The 25,569-nt window shown below is 31.0% G+C and overlaps 3 protein-coding genes across 3 annotated transcripts; 1 reads left to right on the top strand and 2 right to left on the bottom strand.

The window, feature by feature from the left end:
• Window positions 1-2,054: 2,054 nt before the first annotated feature.
• On the top strand, window positions 2,055-8,757 carry LOC126675230 (ATPase 4, plasma membrane-type). Its single transcript, XM_050369839.2, has 21 exons — window positions 2,055-2,436; window positions 2,539-2,658; window positions 2,761-2,859; window positions 2,965-3,102; window positions 3,259-3,393; window positions 3,483-3,662; window positions 3,761-3,967; window positions 4,052-4,171; window positions 4,269-4,388; window positions 4,506-4,628; window positions 4,716-4,820; window positions 4,953-5,097; window positions 5,614-5,778; window positions 5,883-6,121; window positions 6,238-6,270; window positions 6,393-6,474; window positions 6,717-6,877; window positions 7,401-7,586; window positions 7,678-7,860; window positions 7,956-8,134; window positions 8,304-8,757. The coding sequence occupies exons 1-21, from the start codon at window positions 2,371-2,373 to the stop codon at window positions 8,398-8,400; spliced, it is 2,883 nt and encodes a 960-aa protein (XP_050225796.1). The 5' UTR covers window positions 2,055-2,370; the 3' UTR covers window positions 8,401-8,757.
• Window positions 8,758-9,535: 778 nt separating this feature from the next.
• Window positions 9,536-12,328, bottom strand: LOC126673840 (protein NRT1/ PTR FAMILY 2.11-like). Its single transcript, XM_050368144.2, has 4 exons — window positions 12,060-12,328; window positions 11,757-11,974; window positions 11,118-11,674; window positions 9,536-10,597 (listed from the first exon to the last, which is right to left on the bottom strand). Exons 1-4 carry the CDS (start codon window positions 12,178-12,180, stop codon window positions 9,697-9,699), a joined length of 1,797 nt encoding a protein of 598 aa, XP_050224101.1. The 5' UTR covers window positions 12,181-12,328; the 3' UTR covers window positions 9,536-9,696.
• A 7,019-nt stretch (window positions 12,329-19,347) lies between these two features.
• On the bottom strand, window positions 19,348-23,809 carry LOC126671595 (protein NRT1/ PTR FAMILY 2.8). The gene is made up of 3 exons (XM_050365378.2): window positions 23,599-23,809; window positions 23,296-23,513; window positions 19,348-21,110 (listed from the first exon to the last, which is right to left on the bottom strand). The coding sequence occupies exons 1-3, from the start codon at window positions 23,726-23,728 to the stop codon at window positions 19,605-19,607; spliced, it is 1,854 nt and encodes a 617-aa protein (XP_050221335.1). The 5' UTR covers window positions 23,729-23,809; the 3' UTR covers window positions 19,348-19,604.
• Between the last annotated feature and the right edge of the window lie 1,760 nt (window positions 23,810-25,569).

The raw sequence follows: 25,569 nt of genomic DNA, 5'->3' as shown, positions 1-25,569 counted from the left end.
CACACGATATTATTTAGGTATTAGATATGGTTTGTTTGTGATCAATTAGGCGGACCCTTACTTGGTTCGTCGGGACTCATTATATATTGATCGGTAACACTTAGACGGACGCTTACTTGGTTCGCCTAATTTGCTCGTGGAACTCCGATATATTGATCGGTAACACTTTTATTATTTCAAATCGAATCATATTTCTATTTTTATTAATGAAAATATTTATTATTGTGAGATAGGTAAGGAGAGATGAGTAAGCAAACAAAGGATTAAAGAATAATAAAAGCTGTGACGAAAAATAAGCAGGATTTAGGGAGCAAAGACTGTGGGACTTGCCAGCATTGGATTTCAATCCCTTTCAATTTTCAACTTTCAACGGTCTCATTTACTTACTTTCAAACTAATAAAGAAACCAGTAGTAATACTATACAATTCTTTACTTGTTTTATTTTTTTCAAGTAACATGCTAATCATAGTATTATTTTAATTTGGATGTTTCTTTATAATCAAGAAAATATTAAAATATCAAACTCAGTTACTCCATCGTTATTATTAAATTAACGACGAGTAACATCTGTTATAAATTATAACAAAAGTTAAAAACATTATTCAATTCTTGAAATACTAATAATTACTGCCGTTATTCTATGCTTACAGTAATTAATATCAAAATTGGAACTGAAGCAAAAATTCTATAGATGACTCTATTTTTAAAAATACTTTTGTCTTTTTATTTAAATTTAATTAACCCCTTTACTTTCTAAATTTATATTTTATCATTTTTAATTTTTTAATATTTCTTCTTCTTTTTTTAAAGTCATTGATGTCACTATTTTCTTATTACTATCTTTATGCCGTCTTCTTTTTTTAGCCGTTACTTTCCTTTTTTTTATATTCAATTTTTTAATTTTATTTTTTAGTAATAATAATAATGATGAGATAAAAGATAAATATTTTTGATATCTTTTATGTAATTTTAAAAGCAAACAACATATCCAATAAAATATTAAATTAATGTAATTTTAATATAGTTTTATTGTGGGTGTAGTATATTTTAGTAGTATTTAAAAAGCTGTAATGTTATTCTACTGTGATTCAAAATTGGAAAAAATTAGTAACAAAGTTATTTTTTAAAGTAATTTTCTTCAGCCAAACATTCCTTTAGCCTTTAGTGCAAAAGTAGTAACATACAGTTACTTTTAAGCAAAAAGGGATAAGCATAAGGGCATAAATGCAAAAGCCGTTTTTTTTAAGAAAAGGACATAAATTATAAAACGTATTCCCTACTCGCTGTAATTATCCTCCGGCGATTCTCCTCGACACGCGTCTTAATCAAAAAGCAAATGTATTTTTCTATTCAAATAATAAAATACTTCTCCAAAAAATCAATTTTAAAATTCTAAAAATGTTAAAATAGAGGATAGGCTTGTGTGGTGCATGTGCAGATTATTGATGGCTTATGGTTGGTGTCTGCATCCACAAAAATTTAATTTTCAAATAAAAAAATCCCAAAAAAATCAAGAAAATCATTTCCAAATTATCACAAGTCCTCCAAAAAGCTCAAAATTGTAAATATTACCAAACTATAAAGACGAACCGAATCAAAACCAAAACTGAAAGTAGCCGGTTAAATTTGAAAATTATGATTTTTATACATTTCGGTTTGGTTTTAAATTTTAAAAAGCAAATATATATATATATATATATATATATATATATATATATATTAAAAATTGTTAGTATTATTTTTTGGAAAGTAATACTAATTTACTTTATTTTTAAATACTAAAATATATAAGATATTACAACTAATTTAGATTTGATTTTTAAATGCAAAATTTTTAATTTTATTTTAATTTTTTATAAAATAAAATTTTAATAAAGAAGTATTAATTTTTTTGAACCAGTTTTTTTCTTAAAATTTGGTTTTTAAATTCTTAAAAATCCGATCGATTTTGATAATTTCATTTCTGAACCGAACTGAAAACCGAAAAGACATCAAGTACAACTACATACAACTACAAGTACGTGAAGCTAAAAATTCGGGGAGCAAATTAGAAATAAGAAAATTAGTAGTGGGATATTGTTTAACTTCTATACAAAAGTGTTTAACTTGCACACTCTTTGCTCCTACTCTAATTGTTTAAGTTAAAACTTAAAACTCTTTTCTCTGTAGATTTGGTGTTGTTGGTGGGCTGCCTTCAATTTCGCCATTGAACTATTTTTCCTGCTCAAAATCCAGTCTTTTTAACTGGGTATCCCATAATTTTGTGAAGTTTATATTTTGTAAGGTTCAAGTTTTTGTCTTTATTTGGTTTGGATGGTGGGTTTGGTGTGGCTGTGAAGTTGTATAATTTGGTTTGAAGTTTGGTGAAGATGGAAGACAAAGGTGAAGACAAAGGTGAAGTTCTTGAGGCCGTGTTGAAGGAAGCTGTGGATTTGGTAATAGATCTGTCATCTGAGTTCATAAGCATTCATAATTTTGTGTTGTTTGTGTTTGTTTTTTGGTTTGAAGTTTGTTTTTGTTGTTTGTTTTGAGTTCAGGAAAATATACCCATTGATGAAGTGTTTGAGAATTTGAGATGTAGCAAAGAAGGCTTAACTACTGCTGCTGCTGAAGAAAGGCTCGCCATATTTGGCCATAACAAGCTAGAAGAGAAAAGGGTAACAAAAAGTTATAATCTTTATGTTAATTATAGTTAGCAGGTTTGAATTGATGATAATTCAGTTTGTTTTTTGTGTTACTATTATCTTGGTGTGGTTCAGGAGAGCAAATTGTTGAAGTTTTTGGGGTTTATGTGGAATCCTTTATCATGGGTTATGGAGGCTGCTGCTATTATGGCTATTGCTCTTGCAAATGGAGGAGTAAGTTATAGGTTTATATTATTATATGTGGTGCAAAACAAGCTGTCATGTTAATTTGTTTGATTTTATCATTTGATTGATTTGGGATGTTTGTTATTTTTTCAGGGGAAGCCTCCAGATTGGCAGGATTTCGTCGGAATTATTACTTTGCTGCTGATTAACTCGACTATCAGTTTTATTGAGGAGAATAATGCTGGTAATGCTGCTGCTGCTCTCATGGCTAGTCTTGCTCCGAAAGCGAAGGTTTACTCGAGAATCCTGACTGCGTTTTATGTTTTGGATTATTCTGGAAATTGCGCTTGTGGTTTGGTGTTTAATGTCATCCAAATTTGGCTGAGAACGAAATAGATTGACTAAAGAGATCATTAATTGATTTTCTTGCTGAATCTTGTTATAAAGGTTCTTCGCGATGGAAGGTGGAGTGAGCAGGATGCTGCTGTTTTAGTTCCTGGTGACATTGTTAGTATCAAGCTTGGAGATATTGTTCCAGCTGATGCTCGTTTATTAGATGGTGACCCGCTCAAAATTGACCAGGTGGGTGGACAATTATTGTATTTTAAAAATTTGGGTTCTTGTAATTCTGGTGTACTCATTGCTCTTTCTGTCTCTGTTTTACTTGGCAGTCTGCGCTAACCGGTGAGTCTCTTCCTGTGACAAAAGGACCTGGAGACGGTGTGTATTCTGGTTCTACTTGTAAACAAGGAGAAATTGAAGCAGTGGTCATTGGTACTGGTGTACATACCTTCTTTGGAAAAGCTGCTCATCTTGTGGATACCACCAACCAAGTTGGCCATTTCCAAAAGGTAATGTGATTGAAATAAACATTGGACCTTCTTCCTGATGTTTGATTCTTTATTTGTGCGATTTTAGTATTACTTCTTCACTGTTACTTGCTGCGCAGGTCTTGACTGCGATAGGGAATTTCTGCATATGTTCAATTGCTGTGGGTATGATCATAGAGATTATTGTCATGTACCCCATTCAAGATCGGGAGTATCGTCCTGGGATTGACAATCTTCTTGTACTTCTCATTGGAGGAATTCCAATTGCTATGCCAACTGTCCTATCAGTAACCATGGCTATTGGTTCTCATAGGTTATCTCAGCAGGTTCGAAACATTCTACCTAATGTCTTAATTTGAGCATGGCTACAGCAGGATGAAAGTTTGACAAATATGTGATATGTAATATAGGGTGCCATCACAAAGAGAATGACTGCAATTGAAGAGATGGCTGGCATGGATGTGCTTTGCAGTGATAAGACTGGAACTTTGACATTGAACAAGCTTACCGTTGACAAGAGTCTTGTAGAGGTTGGTTTGCAATGCTATATGCTTGAGCACTTATGCTAGAGCGTGAACTTTCAAGTTAATTTTCAGGTTTTTGCTGAATCTTGAAATTGTACTTCAGGTTTTTGCCAAAGGAGTAGATGCAGATACTGTTGTTCTGATGGCAGCTCGGGCCTCTAGGACAGAGAATCAAGATGCAATTGATGCTGCTATTGTTGGAATGCTGGCTGACCCGAAAGAGGTAATTAACAAATGCTTATTTTCTTTTTCTTTTTTGTGAGCTTAATTTTTATGTTTTTGTGAAACTAATTATGCTCCCTGCACTCCCCTCCCTCCTTTTTTCTGTTTCTCGCAACAGGCTCGTGCTGGAATTCAAGAAATTCATTTCCTTCCCTTCAATCCTACTGATAAGCGAACAGCCTTAACTTACCTTGACGCCGATGGTAAAATGCACAGAGTTAGCAAAGGTGCACCTGAGCAGGTAACCTGTCGTCTTATATTTTTTGTTGCAGTGTATGCTCTTGGAAGTTGGATCATACTCTAATTCTCGTCTGTAATATGCTTTTAGATTCTAAATCTTTCACACAATAAGTCGGACATTGAGCGAAGAGTTCATGCTGTGATTGACAAGTTTGCAGAGAGAGGTTTACGGTCTCTTGCTGTTGCATATCAAGTAATTGAAATCTATTTATCTTTTCTGATCCTCTATTTTTGTTTTTTAATACATTTTTATGTTTCCTTCTATTTTCTTGCTATTCTCTTGGCATTACTGGCACTAATTGGGTATTAACATCATATTGTGCAGGAAGTTCCTGAAAAGAGGAAAGAGAGTCTAGGGGGTCCTTGGCAGTTTATTGGCCTTATGCCCCTTTTTGATCCACCCAGGCATGATAGCGCTGAAACAATTAGGAGGGCTTTGAATCTTGGTGTCAATGTTAAAATGATCACAGGTTTGTTGTTTGATTCTTGCAATTCATTCCTCCACACATGTTCTATCAAAATATAAGGCTTTGAGTACCTTTGAAGAAACTACAGTTTTTTTTTTTTTTTTTTTTTATCTATTCCATTTACTTTGAATTAAAATGATATTATTAACTTTTAATACTTATATTTCTTTTAATGGCACACCTGTATTGCTGCCTTAAGTTCTATGTATATTTTTTATTGCATCAAATGCATGTGCTTAGTAGTGTTATGAATCACCTGGCACTGAAACTTTTATCTGGTTTGCAAATTTCTTTATTTTTTAATCGATCAGTGAAAGTAATATATGTACTCTTGCTTTTCCATCTATTAACTTTTAATTTGGTGAAACTAATTTTATTACTGGGTTGCTCATAAGAAGAGGCTGGGATTGTTTAGCTGTATACGTAGGTCCTTTGTAGTAGTGCATCTAGAATCTTTACAGTAAGAGGATAATTCAATTTTTTTCGTTTTTGTTTCTGAGCCCTGATGGTTTCTGTCAGGGGATCAACTGGCGATTGGGAAGGAAACTGGACGTCGTTTGGGGATGGGAACCAATATGTACCCATCATCCGCATTGCTTGGACAAGACAAGGATGAGTCTATTGTGGCTTTACCAATTGATGAACTGATTGAAAAAGCTGATGGTTTTGCTGGTGTATTTCCCGGTACTTCCCTTTTGCTGCACTCATTTTATTCTCATTTCTCTTGGCCATATCTAATTTTTTTCTATAATATAACATTTATGGGCTTGAAATTTGTCATGTTTCAGAGCACAAATATGAGATAGTGAAACGCTTGCAAGCTAGGAAACACATATGTGGGATGACAGGTGATGGAGTCAATGATGCTCCTGCTTTAAAGAAGGCTGACATTGGGATTGCTGTGGCCGACGCAACTGATGCTGCTCGTAGTGCTTCTGACATTGTGCTTACTGAACCTGGCCTCAGTGTCATCATTAGTGCGGTGTTGACAAGTCGAGCAATTTTCCAGAGGATGAAAAATTACACTGTAAGCATTGTTTTTGGTCTTTGATATACTGCTTAATAGTATAGAAGCATATATTTGCAGCTGTAGCCTGTACTTTATTATCATCAACTGAAATCTATTCCGTTTTCATCTCTCAGATATATGCAGTTTCCATTACCATCCGTATAGTGGTAAGCAAGAGCATGCTTTCTCTCTCTCTCTGTATTTCCTATCTACATGCACATATTTATCGATTATCAATACAGCCTTTTCACTGATTTCCTTATCTGACATTGCTTTAATTCTGTTACAGCTTGGTTTCATGCTACTGGCTCTCATATGGAAGTTTGACTTTCCACCTTTTATGGTGCTTATTATTGCAATTCTGAATGACGGTTGGTCTCTTTTTCTCTGAAACATACATGACAATCCTTACTCATTCTGCTTTGGTTGAGATTGAAATTTTGTAAATCTGAGATGAGGTTTATTGTCTTTTCTCGAGGAATTGCAGCCTTGTAATTGCATAAGCAATTTTTTTTAATCTTCTCGGAATTTTGTAAATTTACTTCTCGATGCAGTGCTTATTTCTCTTGCCTCGTCTTCTCTTTAGATGCTTACTTTCGCTGTATGATTTCAGGTACCATTATGACCATATCTAAGGATAGAGTGAAACCATCTCCTCTGCCAGACAGCTGGAAGTTGTCTGAGATTTTCACAACTGGCATTGTCCTTGGTAGTTACCTGGCAATGATGACTGTCATATTTTTTTGGGCTGCATACAAAACAGATTTCTTCCCAGTAAGATTCCGTGCCTTTCTTTATAATGTTATGGCGGTTTATGTGCTCTTGTTTTCATATCATGGTGATGCATTTGCCTGTGACATCAACGTAAATTTGTTCTGGGATGTCTTATAGTTTCCTAGTTCCTAACATGTTCTTATTTCCTTTAATTTACTATTTTTTTAGTCGTGTCACTACTATTTTTGGACTGATATTTCTTGGTCTAAATATTATTTAGGGCCAATGTGACATGAACTTGGGTACGGATAGCATAGTTTAGGGCTATAGTGGTGAGGTTTAATGGGAATAAAATCATGATCTGGCTTTGTGAAGTCTGACAAGTTCTGGAAATGCACATGTTTTCACATAGTGCTCTAGCATGTACCTTATATCCTGTATTATTAGTGTGCGTAATTATTGTATTTTAGCTATTGGTTGTGAACTTGCGATTGAGGATTCATGATTAATGACCGCTATAACTTGGACAATTATTGTGTAATAGACTTCTGAGTAATTGATTCTCGTCCTGGTAATTCTTCAGAGGGTATTTGGAGTATCAAGCCTAGAGAAAACAGCCCATGACGACTTTAGAAAGCTTGCATCAGCTATATATTTGCAAGTGAGCATTGTTAGTCAGGCTTTGATTTTCGTGACTCGATCTCGAAGTTGGTCTTTCGTTGAACGCCCTGGAATATTGCTTATGGTGGCTTTTGTGATTGCTCAACTGGTGAGCTACTGTTTTATCTATTTACTTGCCAGCTTTTTAATAATTTGGAACAACTATTAACCTTTATTCTTCACGTTTCCATTTTCTGTAGGTTGCTACGCTTATTGCAGTCTATGCGAATTGGAGCTTCGCAGCAATTGAAGGAATTGGCTGGGGTTGGGCTGGTGTTATTTGGCTTTACAACATCATTTTCTACATCCCCCTCGACTTCATCAAGTTCTTTATACGTTATGCATTGAGCGGAAGGGCTTGGGATCTTGTTATTGAGCAGAGGGTATGACTGACATTTTGCTTGCTGCAACAGGTCTTGGATGAAGTTCTGTTATTAATCTATATGTTAATGATCTATTTCTTTTATGTTTTGTTCAGATTGCTTTCACTAGGCAAAAGGACTTTGGAAAGGAACAACGTGAGCTTCAGTGGGCACACGCACAAAGAACATTGCATGGGTTGCAGCCACCGGACACCAAGATGTTCACAGAGAGACCTCATTTCACAGACCTTAACAATATGGCTGAAGAAGCTAAAAGAAGAGCTGAAATTGCAAGGTATGCACGAATAATGGTTGAACGTCTTTTTAGGCTGACTAATTTTCTTTTGTAAGAGCAGAATTGCCCTTCAAAATCTATACTATTTCTGTCTTTGTCGAAAGCCTCTGTAAATTGGTTCATCAGAATAATTATTCATGTGTTCATAATTTATCATATTTGGTGACAGACTGAGAGAACTCCATACGCTCAAGGGTCATGTAGAATCAGTGGTGAGATTGAAGGGTCTCGATATAGACACGATTCAACAAGCATACACAGTCTGAAGATTAGCCGAGTTTACAAGGACAATAAATGATCCTGAAGAAACCTGTAAGCAGTATTTTCTTGAGTTATCTTGGAACAACGATGTTGGCATCGTTTTTCGAGTTCCGAGGTTTGAAGAGTACTGTTGGTCTATTTATTTTGTAGCTCATCTTTCTTACCTTGCGAATGTCCTTTCGAGAGGGGGGAAAGCTTATATTTTTTATTTACTTTTCTATTATTCTGTCTATATTAGCAAGATTATGAGTCATTTTCTTTACTTTTCTTTGTTGTATTACATATGAAAGCTACTAGAATTCAATCATATAGTTGGAAACTTTTGAACTTATGATAATTTAGTGATCAATTTGCATTTTTCAGTTCTTATCTCCATTGTCACCATTCGTATGCCATGTTTCTAATGCTTTGACTAATGACTTAATGTATATCTAGCTGATATGCTTTTGAATTTATCTCCAATTAATTGAGTTTTTCTTTTAATTTTTTATGAATAGCTACTATGATGCTTATTTTAAATGCAAAGGGGATATTCTTTTGAATTTGCAAGTCGAGGTCAATTAATTCATAGTTAGTCATTTTAATCAATTCTAAACATTTTTTTTTTGTAATTTTAGATTGACTAATATTAAAATTGTGCTACCTTGCTTGTGATGCTTTATTTGGTACAAATTGGAGGTTGATTGATTTAAAAATGAGAAAGTATAGCTAAAATTAATCAAAGTGAGCAAGTATAGCTAGAATGGCTAAGTGTGACGGTTCAATCAATTCATATTTAGCCATTTTATTCAATTATGAATTAAATTTTTTAATTTTGATCAAATTTTCGGATAACCAGTTTCTGGTGACGGTCCGTTCGTGGTTTGTGAATGAGTTTATTTTATATAATTTTGGGACGAATTAACCTAAAATTAGAGAGTATGTTCTTAATCTATTGAAATTGTTAAGTGTGTCAGTCAATTAACTCATATTTAACAATTTTACTTAATTAGGGATAATTTTCTCTAGTTTTAAGTTAATCGACCTCCAAATAGAGTCATCACGGCTATGAACATGTTTATTTTAAGAAATTTGGGGGTTATTTTCTATGATTTGCTAAAACAATACATAAAACCTACTCAAAATGAAAATAACACATGCTAGAGCAAGTAAGGCACATTTTTTTCAAGTATTAAAGTGTTGCTAAAGCTATACTAAACTGCTGCTAATTACATTCATCTCTAGAGCCATAAAACCCGAGCAGATCGTCTTATTCTGATCTAAAACGACTCGAAAATTTCTACTCTTAATTTAAAACAACATCAAGCTGAATGTTTTCCCGACAGCTTAGTGTCTCCTATCATCTCAATACCAACAGCTTGTCCTCCTTTATACTTATACCACTTTGCACACATCAAAAAATAACCAAAGTTGACTACACCAAGAGCAGCAATCAAGTAGTAGTAATAGTCTAATCTCCCTTTGTTTAGATCTTCGGCTAACCAGTTTCCGGTGGCGGTTTTTTCGGTGGTTCGATGAACGACAGCTATTATCAAACTGCTCAAGTAACTTGCACCAGCTAGCCCACAGAAAAATATGGACCCTGCAATGCTTCTCATGTTCTCTGGAAATTGCTTGTAGTAGAATTCGACTAGGCCTATTGCGCCGAACGCCTCGGCTAATCCGGCTACAGCTAGCTGAGGGACTAACCATAAGCTATGCATTGCGGAAATCGCACCGCGTCTCGGTGCAATCCCGAGAGTCGGTTGAGTTAGAGCTATAGTCCTTCTCTGTTGTTCGACGAAAGCGGAGACTATCATGGAGAGAGTCGAGAATGCTATGCCGAATCCGATTCTTTGAAGAAGCGTAATGCCGCCTTCTTTTCCTGTCATTCTCTGGAGAAACGGAACTAAGATTCGGTCGTAAATAGGCAAGAATATGCTCATGCTTAGCATCAGAAACACAGTGTGAGTTGCTGCTGGAATGCTGAAGTTGCTGCTTCCGAGGCGTCTATCGCTTTGAACTGCTTGAAAAACTGCATATGTATTCTGTTGGACTATCGCCGTGTAGAATATCACGGCCGATACCCAAATAGGAAGCACTCTGATTACGCATTTCGCTTCTTCGACTTGCTGCAAACTGCAAAGGTTCCATGGATTAACTGGCGATCCATCCGGGTTTATTTCGTCCTCAGGAGTCTTAATTGCTGCTTTATCAAGGCATCTGTAACATTTTTATCAAATTAGTCTTAGTAACACTATAAACGGCAGAACACAGTATTTATTTTTTATAAGAATAAGTTTATAAATTTAGAGTTTCTGAGTCTTCGAAGTGTTTTTAGAAACAGAAAAAAAAATACAGAAACATGGGAATCAAAAACATTTCCATTATTGAAATTACTTGAAATCTAGACTCTTATGTTTTGGTGTTTTGTTTCCGTTGCCGCAAACACTTCTAAGACTCCGAAATTCAGAAGCAGAAACAGAAAATGAAAATGGGAAAACTCAGGATTCAATTTTTTTCGTACAATAGAGGGGCTTAGTGTTTGAAAGTACTTCAAATCGGACTAATATGTCCCAGAATTTCATTCTCATTTCCATTTCTGAAACGCTTCTAAAATTCTGAAACTTCATATTTATAGCATATACTTGCGAAAAATATCATTTCCGCTGCTTTCCGTTTCAAAAAATTCAGTTCAAACGTTTCCATTTCCGTGAAACATAACTTAAAACCGGACAATTACCTGAACTGATCGGTGTAAGAAAGCTGAGCATTAATAGTCTGAGCAGGAATATAATTGAAAAGTGAGAGCCAAGGCTGTTCAACCAGCACCAACCTTCTTTTCTTGACTGCAACAACTAAAACCTGAACCACACCGGTCACCGGACTACCACAAGCTTTCACTTTAACATAAATACTAGAACCCACATAGTACACTACACAAGCTATAAACATCAAAATTGCCGGAATTGCCAAACCTATTGCCCAACTCACATTGGCTTGAACATAAATGATGAGAGTCAAAGAAATCATCTGAGCAAACATCAGCATGAAGAAGTACCAATTGAAGAAACTATTAATACCCCTTTTTCCAGATTCTGTTTTCGGGTTAAACTGATCTGCTCCGAATGCTAAATTACACGGACGAACACCGCCTGCTCCGATGATCATAAGCCCGAATCCTATATACAAAACGGCCAGCTGACCGGTTGTTGGGTCGCTACATGTTGAACTGTTTTTATCACATTTTGCAGGATGCAGCTTGGGGATCACTGCTGTTAAGTCTATCACAAGTAACCCCTTCAAGAAACCGAAAAAACACTTTAGTTTAAGCCGATCAGAATAAGCGAAAAACTCAAAAAACAGGACTAATTTTTAGTACCAGAAAAGATGCAACAGTAGCAAACCCCAAGGTGTTGTACCGACCGAAGTATGTGTCCGAAAGAAACGCTCCGATCATAGTACCGAGATTAGCCGTGCCATTGAAGACATTAATTATAGTTGTTGCTGTAATAGTCTTCATGTTGAACACTGTCGTTAGATATATCAACAGATTTGCTAATGTTCCGATTGCTCCTAGTTTCTCAAAAGTTTCATTTCCTTCAACAACAAACAACCAAAATCAACAAAAAAAACATTAAAAAATTAACAAGATCAGCCTTTAAATAAGTTAAATTTCACTTACCTATAATATACGGCATAGCTTTCCATCCTCTGTAGTTAAGCTGGACATTTTCATCATCTTTCTCATGAGTCTCCATGGATTTTTTCTGAGAATTTTCTTTCAAATTTTCATTTTTCTCCATGTTTTTCTTGTTTTTTTTTCTGTAACTTAGCTACTGATTATTTAATGGTGAAGAAGCATTATCTTTATAATGGTGGTGAGTGACAGTAAGTGTGAAATGAAGAAGTTATTACAGAGTTCAATCATAGTGCGGGTTGGTCACATTTTTAACATTCTTGGTGTTCATTGGTGCACATATTCATCAGTTCAGTCGTTGTCACGTCAACTATTAATATCTCTGTCTGCCAAGAAAATTATTTATGAAAATTCTATTGTGAATTTGTTTCCATTAGTTCAAAAGATAAAAAGATAATGCATGTGAGTTCTGTTCCCTTTTATGTAAGTTTTTTTGGATTTTGTGATCTGTTTGTTACGTTTTAGAATAATGTAGATGCTGAATTACAAATGAGGTAGATGATATTCTGATTAGCTAGATGAGTATGAATAATTAATTTTTTAATTCATTCTATGTCATGATATATGATAAGATTAAGAATATGTAAGAACTAAATTAAATCGAATAATGAAACTAAACCAATAAATTTGGTTTGCACAATTTAATATGATATTAAAAAAAATTAATTTTTCTTACAAACGCTACTCCTGGTTATAAAAAATATATGAAATTGGCCATATAATTACAAGGTCGGCTGTAAAATCATGACCGACTGATTTGATGTTATGTGGTCTAAATTAGCTGGTTGATCACAATGCTCATCCCCTTGAAGCCTGGGTGGTGTCATTATGAGCCACACAAAATGTGGTATTGAGACTAGCTAGGATAATGGCTCAGGGACCGATTTATTTTCTGCTCAAATATATGCTATTTTTCTTGGTATAATACTTTCGCAGCGTCGCTCAATGTTTTTAGAGTCGTTCTAACTAATTCAGATTGAGCCGGATAAAATCAATCAAGACGATAAAACTCTTTTAATCTTTTTTTTTCTAAATTAGTTGCTACATACAAAAAGCTAAAACTTGAGATCTTACTTATTAATATGTTATATTACTTTTTTGAATTAGGTCTCTCCATTATAATTTGTATACATTAAGTCTTTAAATTTTTAGTTTTATAGACATTGTCACAAAAAAATATTAATACATTTTAGACAAGAAAACCGATTGAAGGATTAATTTCAATAAAAATAAAAATGCATAAAAAGTAATGTAAAAACAAAATGAATAAAGAAATTATTCCAATCGCACTAACAGCAAGTGGAGCACACACTTTTTATTTCCATAAAGAAAGAGACGTAATTTCTATAAATTAAAAGTGTAAGAATTTAATCTTGACAAAAAAGTAGAGAGACTCAATTCAAAAATATTGAATAGAATAGGAATCCAAATATAGATTTTACCAATTTTATTTTATTTTTTAAATTTTTTTTATTATTTATGTTCAGCCTTGAAGCATTATTTCAACGAACGTTTATGCACCAAATGAGGCTCGAAAACTGCATTAAAATCCAAGCTTTATTTCACGAGATTGGTGCTTTTTAGGGTAATAAACTCTGCTGGTCACGTATCATGCTTAGTTTTTAAATAGTTTATGAGGTTGACTAAATGACAGTTGATTTTATTTAGATAAGTAACAATTTGATACTATAATGTTTAAATATAAAATTCATTTTACCAATAAAGAAATCACTCCTCTTCACAATTATTACTATATAATAAAATTTTTTGCTTTTGTTATTTATAAGTGTGTAATGTAACGGTTAAGCATGTGATGGGTCAATCACACATGAAAAGCATTGAACATAAGTGTCGTTTCTATGGCAATCTGTTTTAAAAAATTTCCTTCATGATTTCAAAAATATAATATTCATACATTTTATCTATGTTTATTAGGCAGACGACAAGAATCGCATTTCTTCTCTATACTAAAATCTGATGTTAGTTTGATCAATTGTCTTTATACTCTTTAACATTTTTTCATTTTAAAAAATAAAATTTTTCTCATTTAATCATGAGTTTCTTAAATGAGTTTTAATAATAATATATTATTTAGACTAATTTTTACTCAACTTGATTTAGTGAGATCTAATTAGATGTTACTCAAATATTAAATAATCAACAAAAATATATTTATTTTTATGTTATAAATGAATCAACTTAAATTTATAGAAAATAATCAATATTTTTTATGATATTTTTTAATTTAATAGTTAGTATAAATAAAGAATTTAATTAATTATTTAATTAACTCTATATAACTACATAATATAATTATTTCAGCTTTAAATAATAAAAAAATAAAAAAAATTTATATATTGAATTGACTATATTTTAGTATAAACAAGTTTGTTGAAGTAATTAATTAAGTTATAGTCCTTTTATACCGAATTGATAGGCTACTTTTTTTACCTAATAATTGAGGAGGGAGTGTTTGTGTGAGTCACGACCTAGCAGATTGTTGTCTAACATTTATATCATTTGCTATTTTATTTTTTGGTACAGGTTCATGAAATTTTCTGAACGAGTCTTAACTATAAGATGACACCTTTAAACATTTCACATTCAGATTAATCCCCACTCGTTCCGTGTAACTCCCTTGCGGGAGGTAAATTCCTAGCCCAAATTTTAAACGGCTGTATATATGAGTACGGTTCGAACCGCAACCTCACCTTAGTCAAAAGAGCGCTTTACCAACTTATCTGCGCCTTGGGATTCATTTGCTATTATTTTTAACACTTCAAATTATAGATAACCTTTTATATTTAGTAAACAAGTATAAAAGTCTTATCATAATAAAAATTGTATAGTTGTCTTCAAATAAATTAATATTTTTTATTTCAATATAAGATGAACTAATAAAAAAATTATTTATTAATATACTTTTTGTATATCTAAAAATTATAAAAATAAAGGTTTAATTATTTTTTATATCTAAACCTTTACGTATTTTATGAATTAAGACCAAATCTTTTAATTTCTACAATTATATTAATTTTTTTTTAACTACGTATTTGGAAAAAATTATTTCTTTGTGTTTGTTTAAATGACCAATTATTTTAAAATAGAGAGAGTAATAACTATCAGTTGTGGCACCGAATGTTTTCAAAATAAAATAGATACTCTCGGCTCGGGTGAATTCAATGATAGATGTCAGTTGGCATTCCGATCCCTAAACATCCGGCCTTGCAAACGTAACAGCTGAATTGAGTCTTTTGATCTAGTTATCACTTCTCCTCTATTTGTATTGCCGAGATGATTCATGTCGAGACAATAGCTCTAGTAGCGACAAACCGAGTTTCAAAAGCCATTTTTCAATTACATTTTCAGGGCATCGTTGAAAACAAAACTTTAAAATAATGCTTTTTACATTCAATTTTTTTTTTGATTTTTAGAAAACAGTAGCAATCGTAAAAATCCTTCATCAAATACATAAATGAAATTCTTAAAAAAATACTACTAATAGCTAACAATAAAAGCTAAAGAAAACGCCTATAAAATGATAATTTTAAATGCAATTCTTTTTAGTGGAGTTGGTTCATCCGTAGTTGTCAAGTCTGGCAAATCACTAGAAACATATAATTTGTCTTATTTCGTTTATTCAAAGATTTAAGAAGATAGGCTACGCTTCTGTTGCCAAAAAGAGTTTGTTTTTCATTTGGTTTGAGAATGGGTCATTAATCATTGATGATAAATCAACCAAGTCCTCCAATATCTTCCCATATTCAGATCTTTTACCCGATCACACTCCACACAATTTTTTAAAGGTATTACAATTATTGATCCACTATTAATAGGTGAGAGCTATTGAATATTAAAAAGTATTAGAATGATTGATTAATTATTGATATTGGAATTAATAGATTGATTATTACTTGTTGGAGCTATTTTTCCCATTATAATTTGATTAAAAAATTAGCATAAATAATGTATTCAAAAATTCAGTTTATCTAAATATAATAATAAAAAATTACATAATGTCATAGCAATTTTTATCTTTTAATACTTTTCTTGTTTAATTTATTTTACTAAAATTAATGAGTATACCTTGAATATGAAGCGGTTCTCAATTAAAACCGCACCAAAATCAACCCGGTCAAAATCGATTCAAAATTGATCAAAACTAAAACCGGAATGAAATTGGTCAAGAATCGCAGACGAGGCAGTTTCAGTCTGATTTTGTATTTGAAATTGCTGGTTCCAATTTTAAAATTATTTTAAAATAAAAAATAAAAAATTAGGCATCTTTCATGCAAGTCACTTGGGCCATATGGATTGAGTCCAAATATCTTAGCTATGAACTTTTTTATTTTTATAATCGTAAAAGTAAAATGTTTGTGGGAGAAATTAAACTCACAACCTAACATATTGTTACCTAGTGTTTATATTATTTGAGCTATTGTTTATGAGTGCGATGAACCATTTGATATATGTTTTTTTAGGTATATCTGTTTTGCAATTGTGATTCAGTTTTCATTATTTTCCCATTCTTTTTACTCATGATATAAAATATTGCAATATCCCTCTTTGGTTAGAAGAGAAAACCTATAATTTCAACATATTTGTTTTAGCCCAAGCCTCAAGATTAAATTTTAGAACAATCTAACCTAATAATGTAGATCAAGTTCAAGCTTAAATTTAAGAATTGGCCTAATCAGAATTGAAATCGGCATGTTCCACTTAAGATGGGATCGTAAATCGCCGGTTACGAACCGACAATCCGAAACCATAGCCAGTGCTGAGTGTATACCCCATGAGTCTCGTAAAATTATAAAAATTACTATTCTTTATGTTCCATAAATAGAAATAATGTTAGTTAAATATAAAATTATTAAAATATCATGTAGTCGTAAATATAATATTTTTAATCGATGTTAAATCTACATTTTAATTATTTAAATAGAGATTAATTAAATTATAGTTAAAGTGCATGATTTTATGCAAATAAATTTTATTACATAATATTATATAATGGATTTAGTTTTTATAAATCATCAATGCAATGATTTTGTTTTTCTTAATCATTGTTATAACGGCGTTATTTGTGTAAATCATTAATTCATAATGTTTTATTTTAGAGAATTAAAAACACAATTAAAAAATATTATCATAATCTAACCATAATAAATTAAATTTTTAATTTTTATGAAAGTTGAATTCTTTTTATTTACGGATGAAGTATATAATAGTTAATCATTTAAATAACCCGTGACTATATATAATTTAAAATAAAAAAATAAAACCATTATCTATCAATTTAAAGCAGAATTCACATTTCTCGTGTTAGACGAATCATATTTGTGTATTCGAGTATTTATCATCTTTAATTATTGTTATTTTACTAATATTAAATATTTTCACATTTATCTACAAGGTGTTACTTAGACTACACAAAGATTTGTCACTTGAAAGTGAAAAAGGAAGAAACAAAATTATAATTGTCGACTTTGACAGGTCCTTATAAATTTGAAAGCAGGTATACCTACATTTCTGAATATCTATGGATTCCTACAATATGTATCAAACAAAATCCCTAGAGATCCAATTATGAAACTAATGGTGTCATATTTGTTGAGTAATTCATCTTCAGGTATCTAAACTGCTATTTTTTTTTACCAATTTTTTGTTTATTTCATTTTTTATTTAATTTCAAATGAGATTTTCCGGCTATATGGGCAGCCGAATTTCGACACGTCGCAATAGGGTTATGTTAGGAAGGAGAGATTTACATATGTCAAATTATTCATGCACATTAAAATTTCAAGTAAAAATAAAATTCAACTGCCAAATATTTATTTTAATCAGAAAATTTATCGTTGAAAATAAAATTGAAATTTAATAATTTAAATAAAACAAATTAAAATTAAATTACAAACTTGTAAAATAACCATAGTTTGGATATATTTATATGATCAATTACCCCATATTTATTGGTTTTATATGCTCATGAATTGCTATGTTGGCAGGATTCTTACATAGATGCGTGATGTTGTCTTCTACTACTTATAAACAGACCGTCCTTTTCATGATTGGAAAATAGAATATTAGTTCTACAAACTTTACTTAGATTTTCTAATACATCAAAATGCTTCAAACCCAGAAGTAAAATATCCCTGTCCTCGATGTCGACCAAGCTAAAAGTTAACTTTTTTTTCTATAATTTTCATTTAATTCTCTTATTTTTTAAACTTTTTTTTTTCATTTTCAATATATATATCTCTCCTAATTTTTGGTCTAATTCTTCGTATGATGATCAATTCAACCTCTGATCAAAAAGATATACTTTCGTTATATGTCATCTCTTTAACAAGTTTAATAATGAGTATGACGGCTCTACTGTTTTGATAAGGAGAAAGAGGAACCTATGATTAGCTTTTTGAAAAAAATTCAAACGAACAATTTCGACGAAATCTTTCAAAATGATAATTTTATCTATATTATTCCCTTTAAAAACATTTATGATTCTGGCACTCATAATAATCATAATTACTAATGTTGTTGTCTACAGTAGAATCTCCACTATATTCGGCGTAAAATGTAAATTTTTAAGACAAAATGAACTAATATATCTAGAATTATAATTAATTTGATAAGTTTATTATAGATATAATTTTTTTTGTTTGTTTGATTCAATAAATTTTGTAATTAGTGCCAATTATATTAAAACTAAAAAATAAAAGAGGTGAGGATACAATTGAGAAAATAAAATATCTTTTTGTTCCCGAATTGTTTTATGATAAACTATTCTGTGATTGAAAAAAAAAATTAAAAACTTAAAAAATCTAAAAAGTTATCCATTAAATTTATCTAAATTTTTAACAATCATCAATTTTCTTTCTAAAAGTTAAGTTACTATCAAAGAAAATTTGATTTTCTCTCTCTTCAAAATAGAGTAATTTATCAATAAAATTACTTAAGATACTGGATTGTATAGTATTTTTATCAATTAGATCTTTCATTCCTTTTTATTAGTTGCTTGAATATAATAGATACAAAATATAAACTTGTTGGACTAAACTGGTATAATGCTTTGATCAATTTTTTTAATAAATTTAATTATATTAATGGCTATAATTATTTATTTTGACTAAAATTGCAATTTGTTAATCAAATTTTGACAATATGCATTATAGGTGAAGGCAATTTTTAAAATTTGGAAAAGCTAAATAATAATATACTACAATATTTGAAATTTTTCATTGATTGAATCGACCTGAAAACTGCAATCCTGACATTGAACCAATTGATAATCTGTTTATGATAAAGTACGTATATTTACATCACTCATTTATAATTAATAACATTAACTTCCGCACCATCATCGTCAGGATTGATAGGACCAAACTAAAAATAAAAAGCTCTCAAAATGAAAATTAATTACTTAAAAAAGACAAGTATTAAAAACATTACAAAATTTATACCTGACAATCGAATTTCTGTTTCAGGATTTGCACGATCCGATTGTCTGAATCTTCTTCTTCTTCTTCCTTGTCAATGTCGGCCACGTGTTTCCAACTCTTTTTCCTCGTCGTGAACTGAATCTTTAGTGCTCAGATTGCTCGAATAATGGCAGGAGTTTGAAGTATCTGTTTCCGATTTTATACTTCCTGTATTGTGATGCTTTTTCGCCACTACGTAGCGGCTGGCATAGCAGCTGAAATAAATTAAATTGAATACTGCTAGACAGGCGATCAGGTAGTAATAGTGATCCAGTCTGTTATGATTGAGATCGTGACCGCCGATCCACGGCGTTTTTCCATTTTTTCCGGTGACAGAGTGGATAATATTGATAAGTAATGTACTTATATAGCTCGTTATTGATAAACTGAGAAAGAAAACCGCTCCTGCAACAGTTCTCATGCTCTCAGGCATTCCGGTGGTGTAAAACTCCATTATAGCAACCGCTCCAAAAGCTTCGATTAATCCTGACAGGACAAATTGGGGAAAAATCGCGACGATTGATAACGGGGCAGTAAATGTTCCGTTTCTCAAAGCTGAGTCACGGCGCTGCTTCTCAACAACTCCACCAACTAACATACAGAGAATTGACATTACAATGCCGACCTTAATTCTCTGCTGAAGAGTCATTCGTCTCTCTTTTCCGGTGAATTTCTTCGAACCCGGGAGGTAAATCCGCTCGTAGAAGTAAATCCATAACGAAAGAGCGATCATAGATGTGAGACCCATCCATCCTGGCGGAATTACAAATTTTTTTCCAACGGTTCTGTTCATCTGAATAGCTTGCAGGATACCAAATGAATTCTGCTGATCCATTGGTATAAAACAGAGAATTCCTGACACCCAAACAGGCCCGATTGCAACTAAACATTTCAGTTGCTCCACTTGCTGTAAACTGCATAATCTTGTCGAATTCTTCGCAATTCCTCGATCATCTAGTTCGCTCTGGTCGCTTATCATAGCCGCCTTATCCAAGAATTTGAACCGATCAGTATGAGCGAGTTTGTGATGCAGCTCGGACGCGTCCATCGGAGGTTCGTAAAAGGAATACTTAGTATCCGAAGTAATTGTCAGCTTGCGCTTTCTACAAGCAGCGATTGTGACATTGATCATATCAGCGAAAACGCTGCCTCGCGGAGCTTTGCGAATGTAAGTATTATATCCGATCAAGAATATGGAAATGGAGACGAACAAACAAGCGGTCGGGATTATAAATCCGATCATCCAGCTGACACTGGTCTGAATGTAGACAACGACTGTAAGAGCTATGACTAGAGCAACTGTGAAGAAGAAGTACCACCAGTTGAAAAAACTCTCGAGCTGTGACCGTCCTTTGGCTGTTGTGGTGTCGAACTGATCGGCACCGAATGCAATATTGCATGGCCGAATACCGCCGGCTCCGATCGACAGAAATCCGAGACTTACAAAGAGGAAGGCAAGCTGCCATTTATCTGCTTGGGGGCAATTGGCGCCGGATCCGTGGCATCTAGGCGGTGTTAAGGTTGGTATTGCTGCCGTTAGGGTCATGCCTGCCATTCCCTGCAAATAAGGGAAAATAAATTAAAATATCTGTAATAATAGTGCATGGAAAATTTATGGACCGGATCTAGATAAGAATTTCCCTAATATTAATAACAAATTAACAATGAAATCGGTAAACATATGCTAAATAAAAAAAGAACAATATTCTCCCGCAGTTTGAGTTGCAGGAAACTCCTGCTCCTTGTACGTGGCAGCCCTAAATGGGCTGTTTCAGTTGCAAAATCAGTTTGCAAAAAATTACAGTTTAATTCCTACAGTATATGAAAAATTATATTTTAATAATGAGACTTTATTTTTCTTTAAATTATATATCATATTAACACTTCATCGTGAATACAAAAATTAAATTAATTAAACTTAGTCTGTATATTAATAATAAAATTTTAATATATTAATTAATAATTTAAAAGTTACTATTGCAACAATCACATAAAAAGATCCATATAATCCAAATACTCATACCATCATTATATTAATTACAAAATATGTAAAATATATATTTTTCTAAATAATGTATTGTGAATTTTTAATTAGTAAAAGCTAATAATATCTTTAATTGTCAGTGTAATTATATAATTTGTTTAACACTTATATTCATCTATATATATAATTGATTAAGAAAATTTAATTTTATTTACAGAATCAAATATTATATTACAGAAAAGAAAATTTTATTTTTTAAATATAATTTGTTTAACACTCATATTTAGTAAAAGTTCTATAATAGATATTTAGACTATTTTAATTATATCCTTTTGAATGATATATGTTTTATTAATATCTTATCATAAATAAAAATAAAATTAAAAAATTTAACTCAAATATCAATAAAAATAAAAATAAAATTATTTTATATTTTAATAATATAAAAGATATTATCCTAATCACATCAAAAAAATTATATATATAATTCTAAATAAGTTTACCATCTTAAAAAAATACAAAATATTTATTTTTTTAAAATAATATAAAAATTAAAGAGAAAAAATATCAGATATAGTTGTTTAGTCAAAATAAAAAATATAAGAAGTACAAAATAGTCTAAATAATTAAATTAAAGCATGTAATATTTAAAAAATATTGTTTTTTTTATATCAGATTTGATATGTTAAGATGGAACAATATTGGCCTATCTACAACTGCCACATATACAGTAGCATGCCTTTTGTGCAACCACTATTACAATATAATTTTGTTCAAATATATATAGTCTAAATATTTGATATAGAACTTACAATAAATTTAAGGAGTAAAATTACTCTTTATCATGTTATGCATTCAACAAACAGCAGCCTATCTATATTAGCCACGTACACAGTAGCAGGAGTTTCCAACAACATGAATTGCAGGAAATTTTTGTTCATAACAAAAATGTGCCAGTTTAATATAATAAATTATGGCTCATATCAATTTTGTCTAAACATCAAATAAAATAGATCTAATTACAATGCGATACAATATACTAGTATCTTAAGTTGGTATTTATTAATGGCTGAAAAACCGGTGGTTGACCAATCGAGAATCGGTGGCCAAACATTAATATTTATGATACATTAAAAAGTTCATAATTTCTTGGATAATAATCTAAAATTGCCTGATTTTTTTTATAATAATATATAATTTTGATAATATTGGATATAAAAGTTTTTAATTTATTTGTACTAATTTATTATAAAAGTTAAGGAACTAAAACATTATTTTATAAATTAGACCAAAATTTTAAGAAATTAATTTTTTCAAATCAAACCGAACCGATCAGTTCTGTCGGTTTTCAGTTCGATTTACATTAGACCTTAACTAAATTTTAAATATCCAAAACCGAACAAAAAAAATATTTTTTTTTATAACATTAAATTAAACTAAATTTGTTAGTCTGTTTTTTAAAGGTTTAGTTTGGCTTTTGCAAACCCCTAGATACAAATCACAAAATAGCTGCATCAAATTAACACAATTTGTTTAATAGGTTAAATTTGTCATAGTTTTGAATATGTTAATTCACTTTGTCTATATTTAATGGTCAAATTTATTGTTTTATGGCTATAGGATATTTAGGACAGTCTGGAAATGCAAAATGTAGTGATAACTATTGCTCAAATCTGGGTATACCAATAATAAAACATATTGTTATCCAGGAAATTAAGTGAAAAAAAAAAGCATAAAATTAAAAGAGAAAAGATTTTACCATAAGAGAAAAGAAGCTGCCAAAGAGAAGAGTATAAAATCTGCCCAAATAAGTATCAGCAAGAACTGCACCTAATAAAGAAGTAATATTGGAAGAACCAGACCATACAGTAAACACTGTTACATTAAATACTCCTTCCATATTATATCTACTTTGCAGATATACTATGATATTCGCTATCAAACTCATTGAAGCCAGCTTCTCAAATGATTCATTACCTTCAAAAATTAAAAACCAAAACAAAAGTTAATCAAATCAAAACATTCACCAAAACACAAACAAAATTTAAAAACTAAAGTTTACCAAGAATGAATTTGATAGCTCTCCATCCTCCGACTTTTCTCGGCGGAGGAGGAGGCGGGGGTGGAGGAGGAGGAGGAGATCGAGATAATGACACCGACGACGACGACGGCAATCGAATCAAATCTTCCATTTCTGTTTTCTTTGTGAGTTATTGTTTCATAAGTTAGGAATGGTCATTATATATAAATATATATGCATGCAATAATATCATTTTCAATGTGCGGCTACACTGGCTACTATGCATGAAGAATACCAGACTGATTAAATTTGTACCGAGTATTTAGAGGAAGCCATGAGAAAAGTTCTAACCCTATCATTATGTAGGTTAGTTGTGATTTTGCTGTACTTTTTCTTTATTGGGAATTTAATATTGTAACAGAAGTGTCCCTAACTTAGAAATAGGTGGAGATTTTTGCACTCCAAATTCCGTACATTATTTTCTATTCTTTGATTTACAATTTATATATAGTTAGTATAAGGAGCAACTACTATCGTTGTATAATTTTCTTGTTACCCTATAGTTTATACGGCAACAGATTCTTGTCACGCCATATTTTTAATAAACTAATCATAAATTTTGTAATTTTTATAGTCACTAAATTTTTATTTTATTTTGTGTTAATATAAAAATTATTGTTTTATGATGTGGCAAGATCTGGTTGCCACTTAGACTTAATTTTGCTTGCAATCATTAAAAACATTTAGTTGCTTATAGTTTTGAAGTTCAATATGTTAATAAAAAAATATAGTTTTACACACAAAATAAAATAAAATAAATTTGAGCAACCATAAATTATTATTCTTTTGATAAGTGCAATCATAAAAATTTAATATTCAAGAAATATTTTTATTCATTTTAGAATAAATTTGAGCAACCATAAAAATGTTTTTAATGATTGCAGGCTTTCATATAATGATACCGCTTATTTTCACTGGACACTCAATTTTTATATAATGATACATTAATGGATTGGTTTTTATTTTATATTATATTGTGTTCTATTAATGATTAAAGCAAAATTTGGGATAATTTATTATCTATTTAATCTAGACTTAATGATCCAAAAAAATTAATTTTCGACACTTTCATCAATTCTAACTACTTTTTTCTATTTTTTTAATATTTGAAAGGATTTTATTTCAATTTTAGCAAACTCTTTCTAATTAAATAAATTAGACAGCCATTAATACAGACCACTATATAAAATAAAAATTTAATTAATCATAAATTTTAATTTAATTTACATAATTTTTTAATAATTGTAATTTAAGTAAATATTATTTTAATTATATTTGAATAATTTTTTTTTTCGTGAAATTAATTTTTACAAATTTTTATGTTCGTTTATTTTTTATAATTCATTAATATGTGGCCTAATCGTTTAGAAAATTCAAACCTTTTTAACTTTTCACAATTCTAACTAAAGCTTTAAAATTTTATTATTTTAATTCAACTTCAAATGTTGGCATCAATTTTAGTCAATACCCAATCGATTTAATAGTGTGTGTTCAATTTCACATGGCTTTCATGTTATTAGAGAATTATGCCGACAACCTCTTTTTGACCTTTTGTAATTCTACTCAAAATTTTAATTTTTACAATTTAAGCGCGAGGGGTTTGAATGAATTGCTTGGAAACATTATAAATTGGATTAAAACTATAAAATTTTAAAGCTTTAGTGAGAACTAAAACAATTAGAAAGGTTTGATTTTTTTGGTCTATTATGCCTTAGTATTTAGCACTTAATAAATTATAAATTTTCAGTTATTTGAATGTTTAGTTTATATTTTATTATCACTGTGTTGATTTTTATATGAATTGAGTATTTTATTTTCAGTTATTTGCCGTATAAGTTATTTGGACATTTTTGCACTCCAAATTCCGTACATTATTTTCTATTCTTTGATTTACAATTTATAGTTAGTATAAGGAGCAACTACTATCGTTGTATAATTTTCTTGTTACCCTAT

This window comes from Mercurialis annua, linkage group LG3, assembly GCF_937616625.2.
Source record: "Mercurialis annua linkage group LG3, ddMerAnnu1.2, whole genome shotgun sequence".
Lineage (NCBI taxonomy): Eukaryota > Viridiplantae > Streptophyta > Magnoliopsida > Malpighiales > Euphorbiaceae > Mercurialis > Mercurialis annua.
This window is presented reverse-complemented; position numbering and strand designations above follow the sequence as displayed.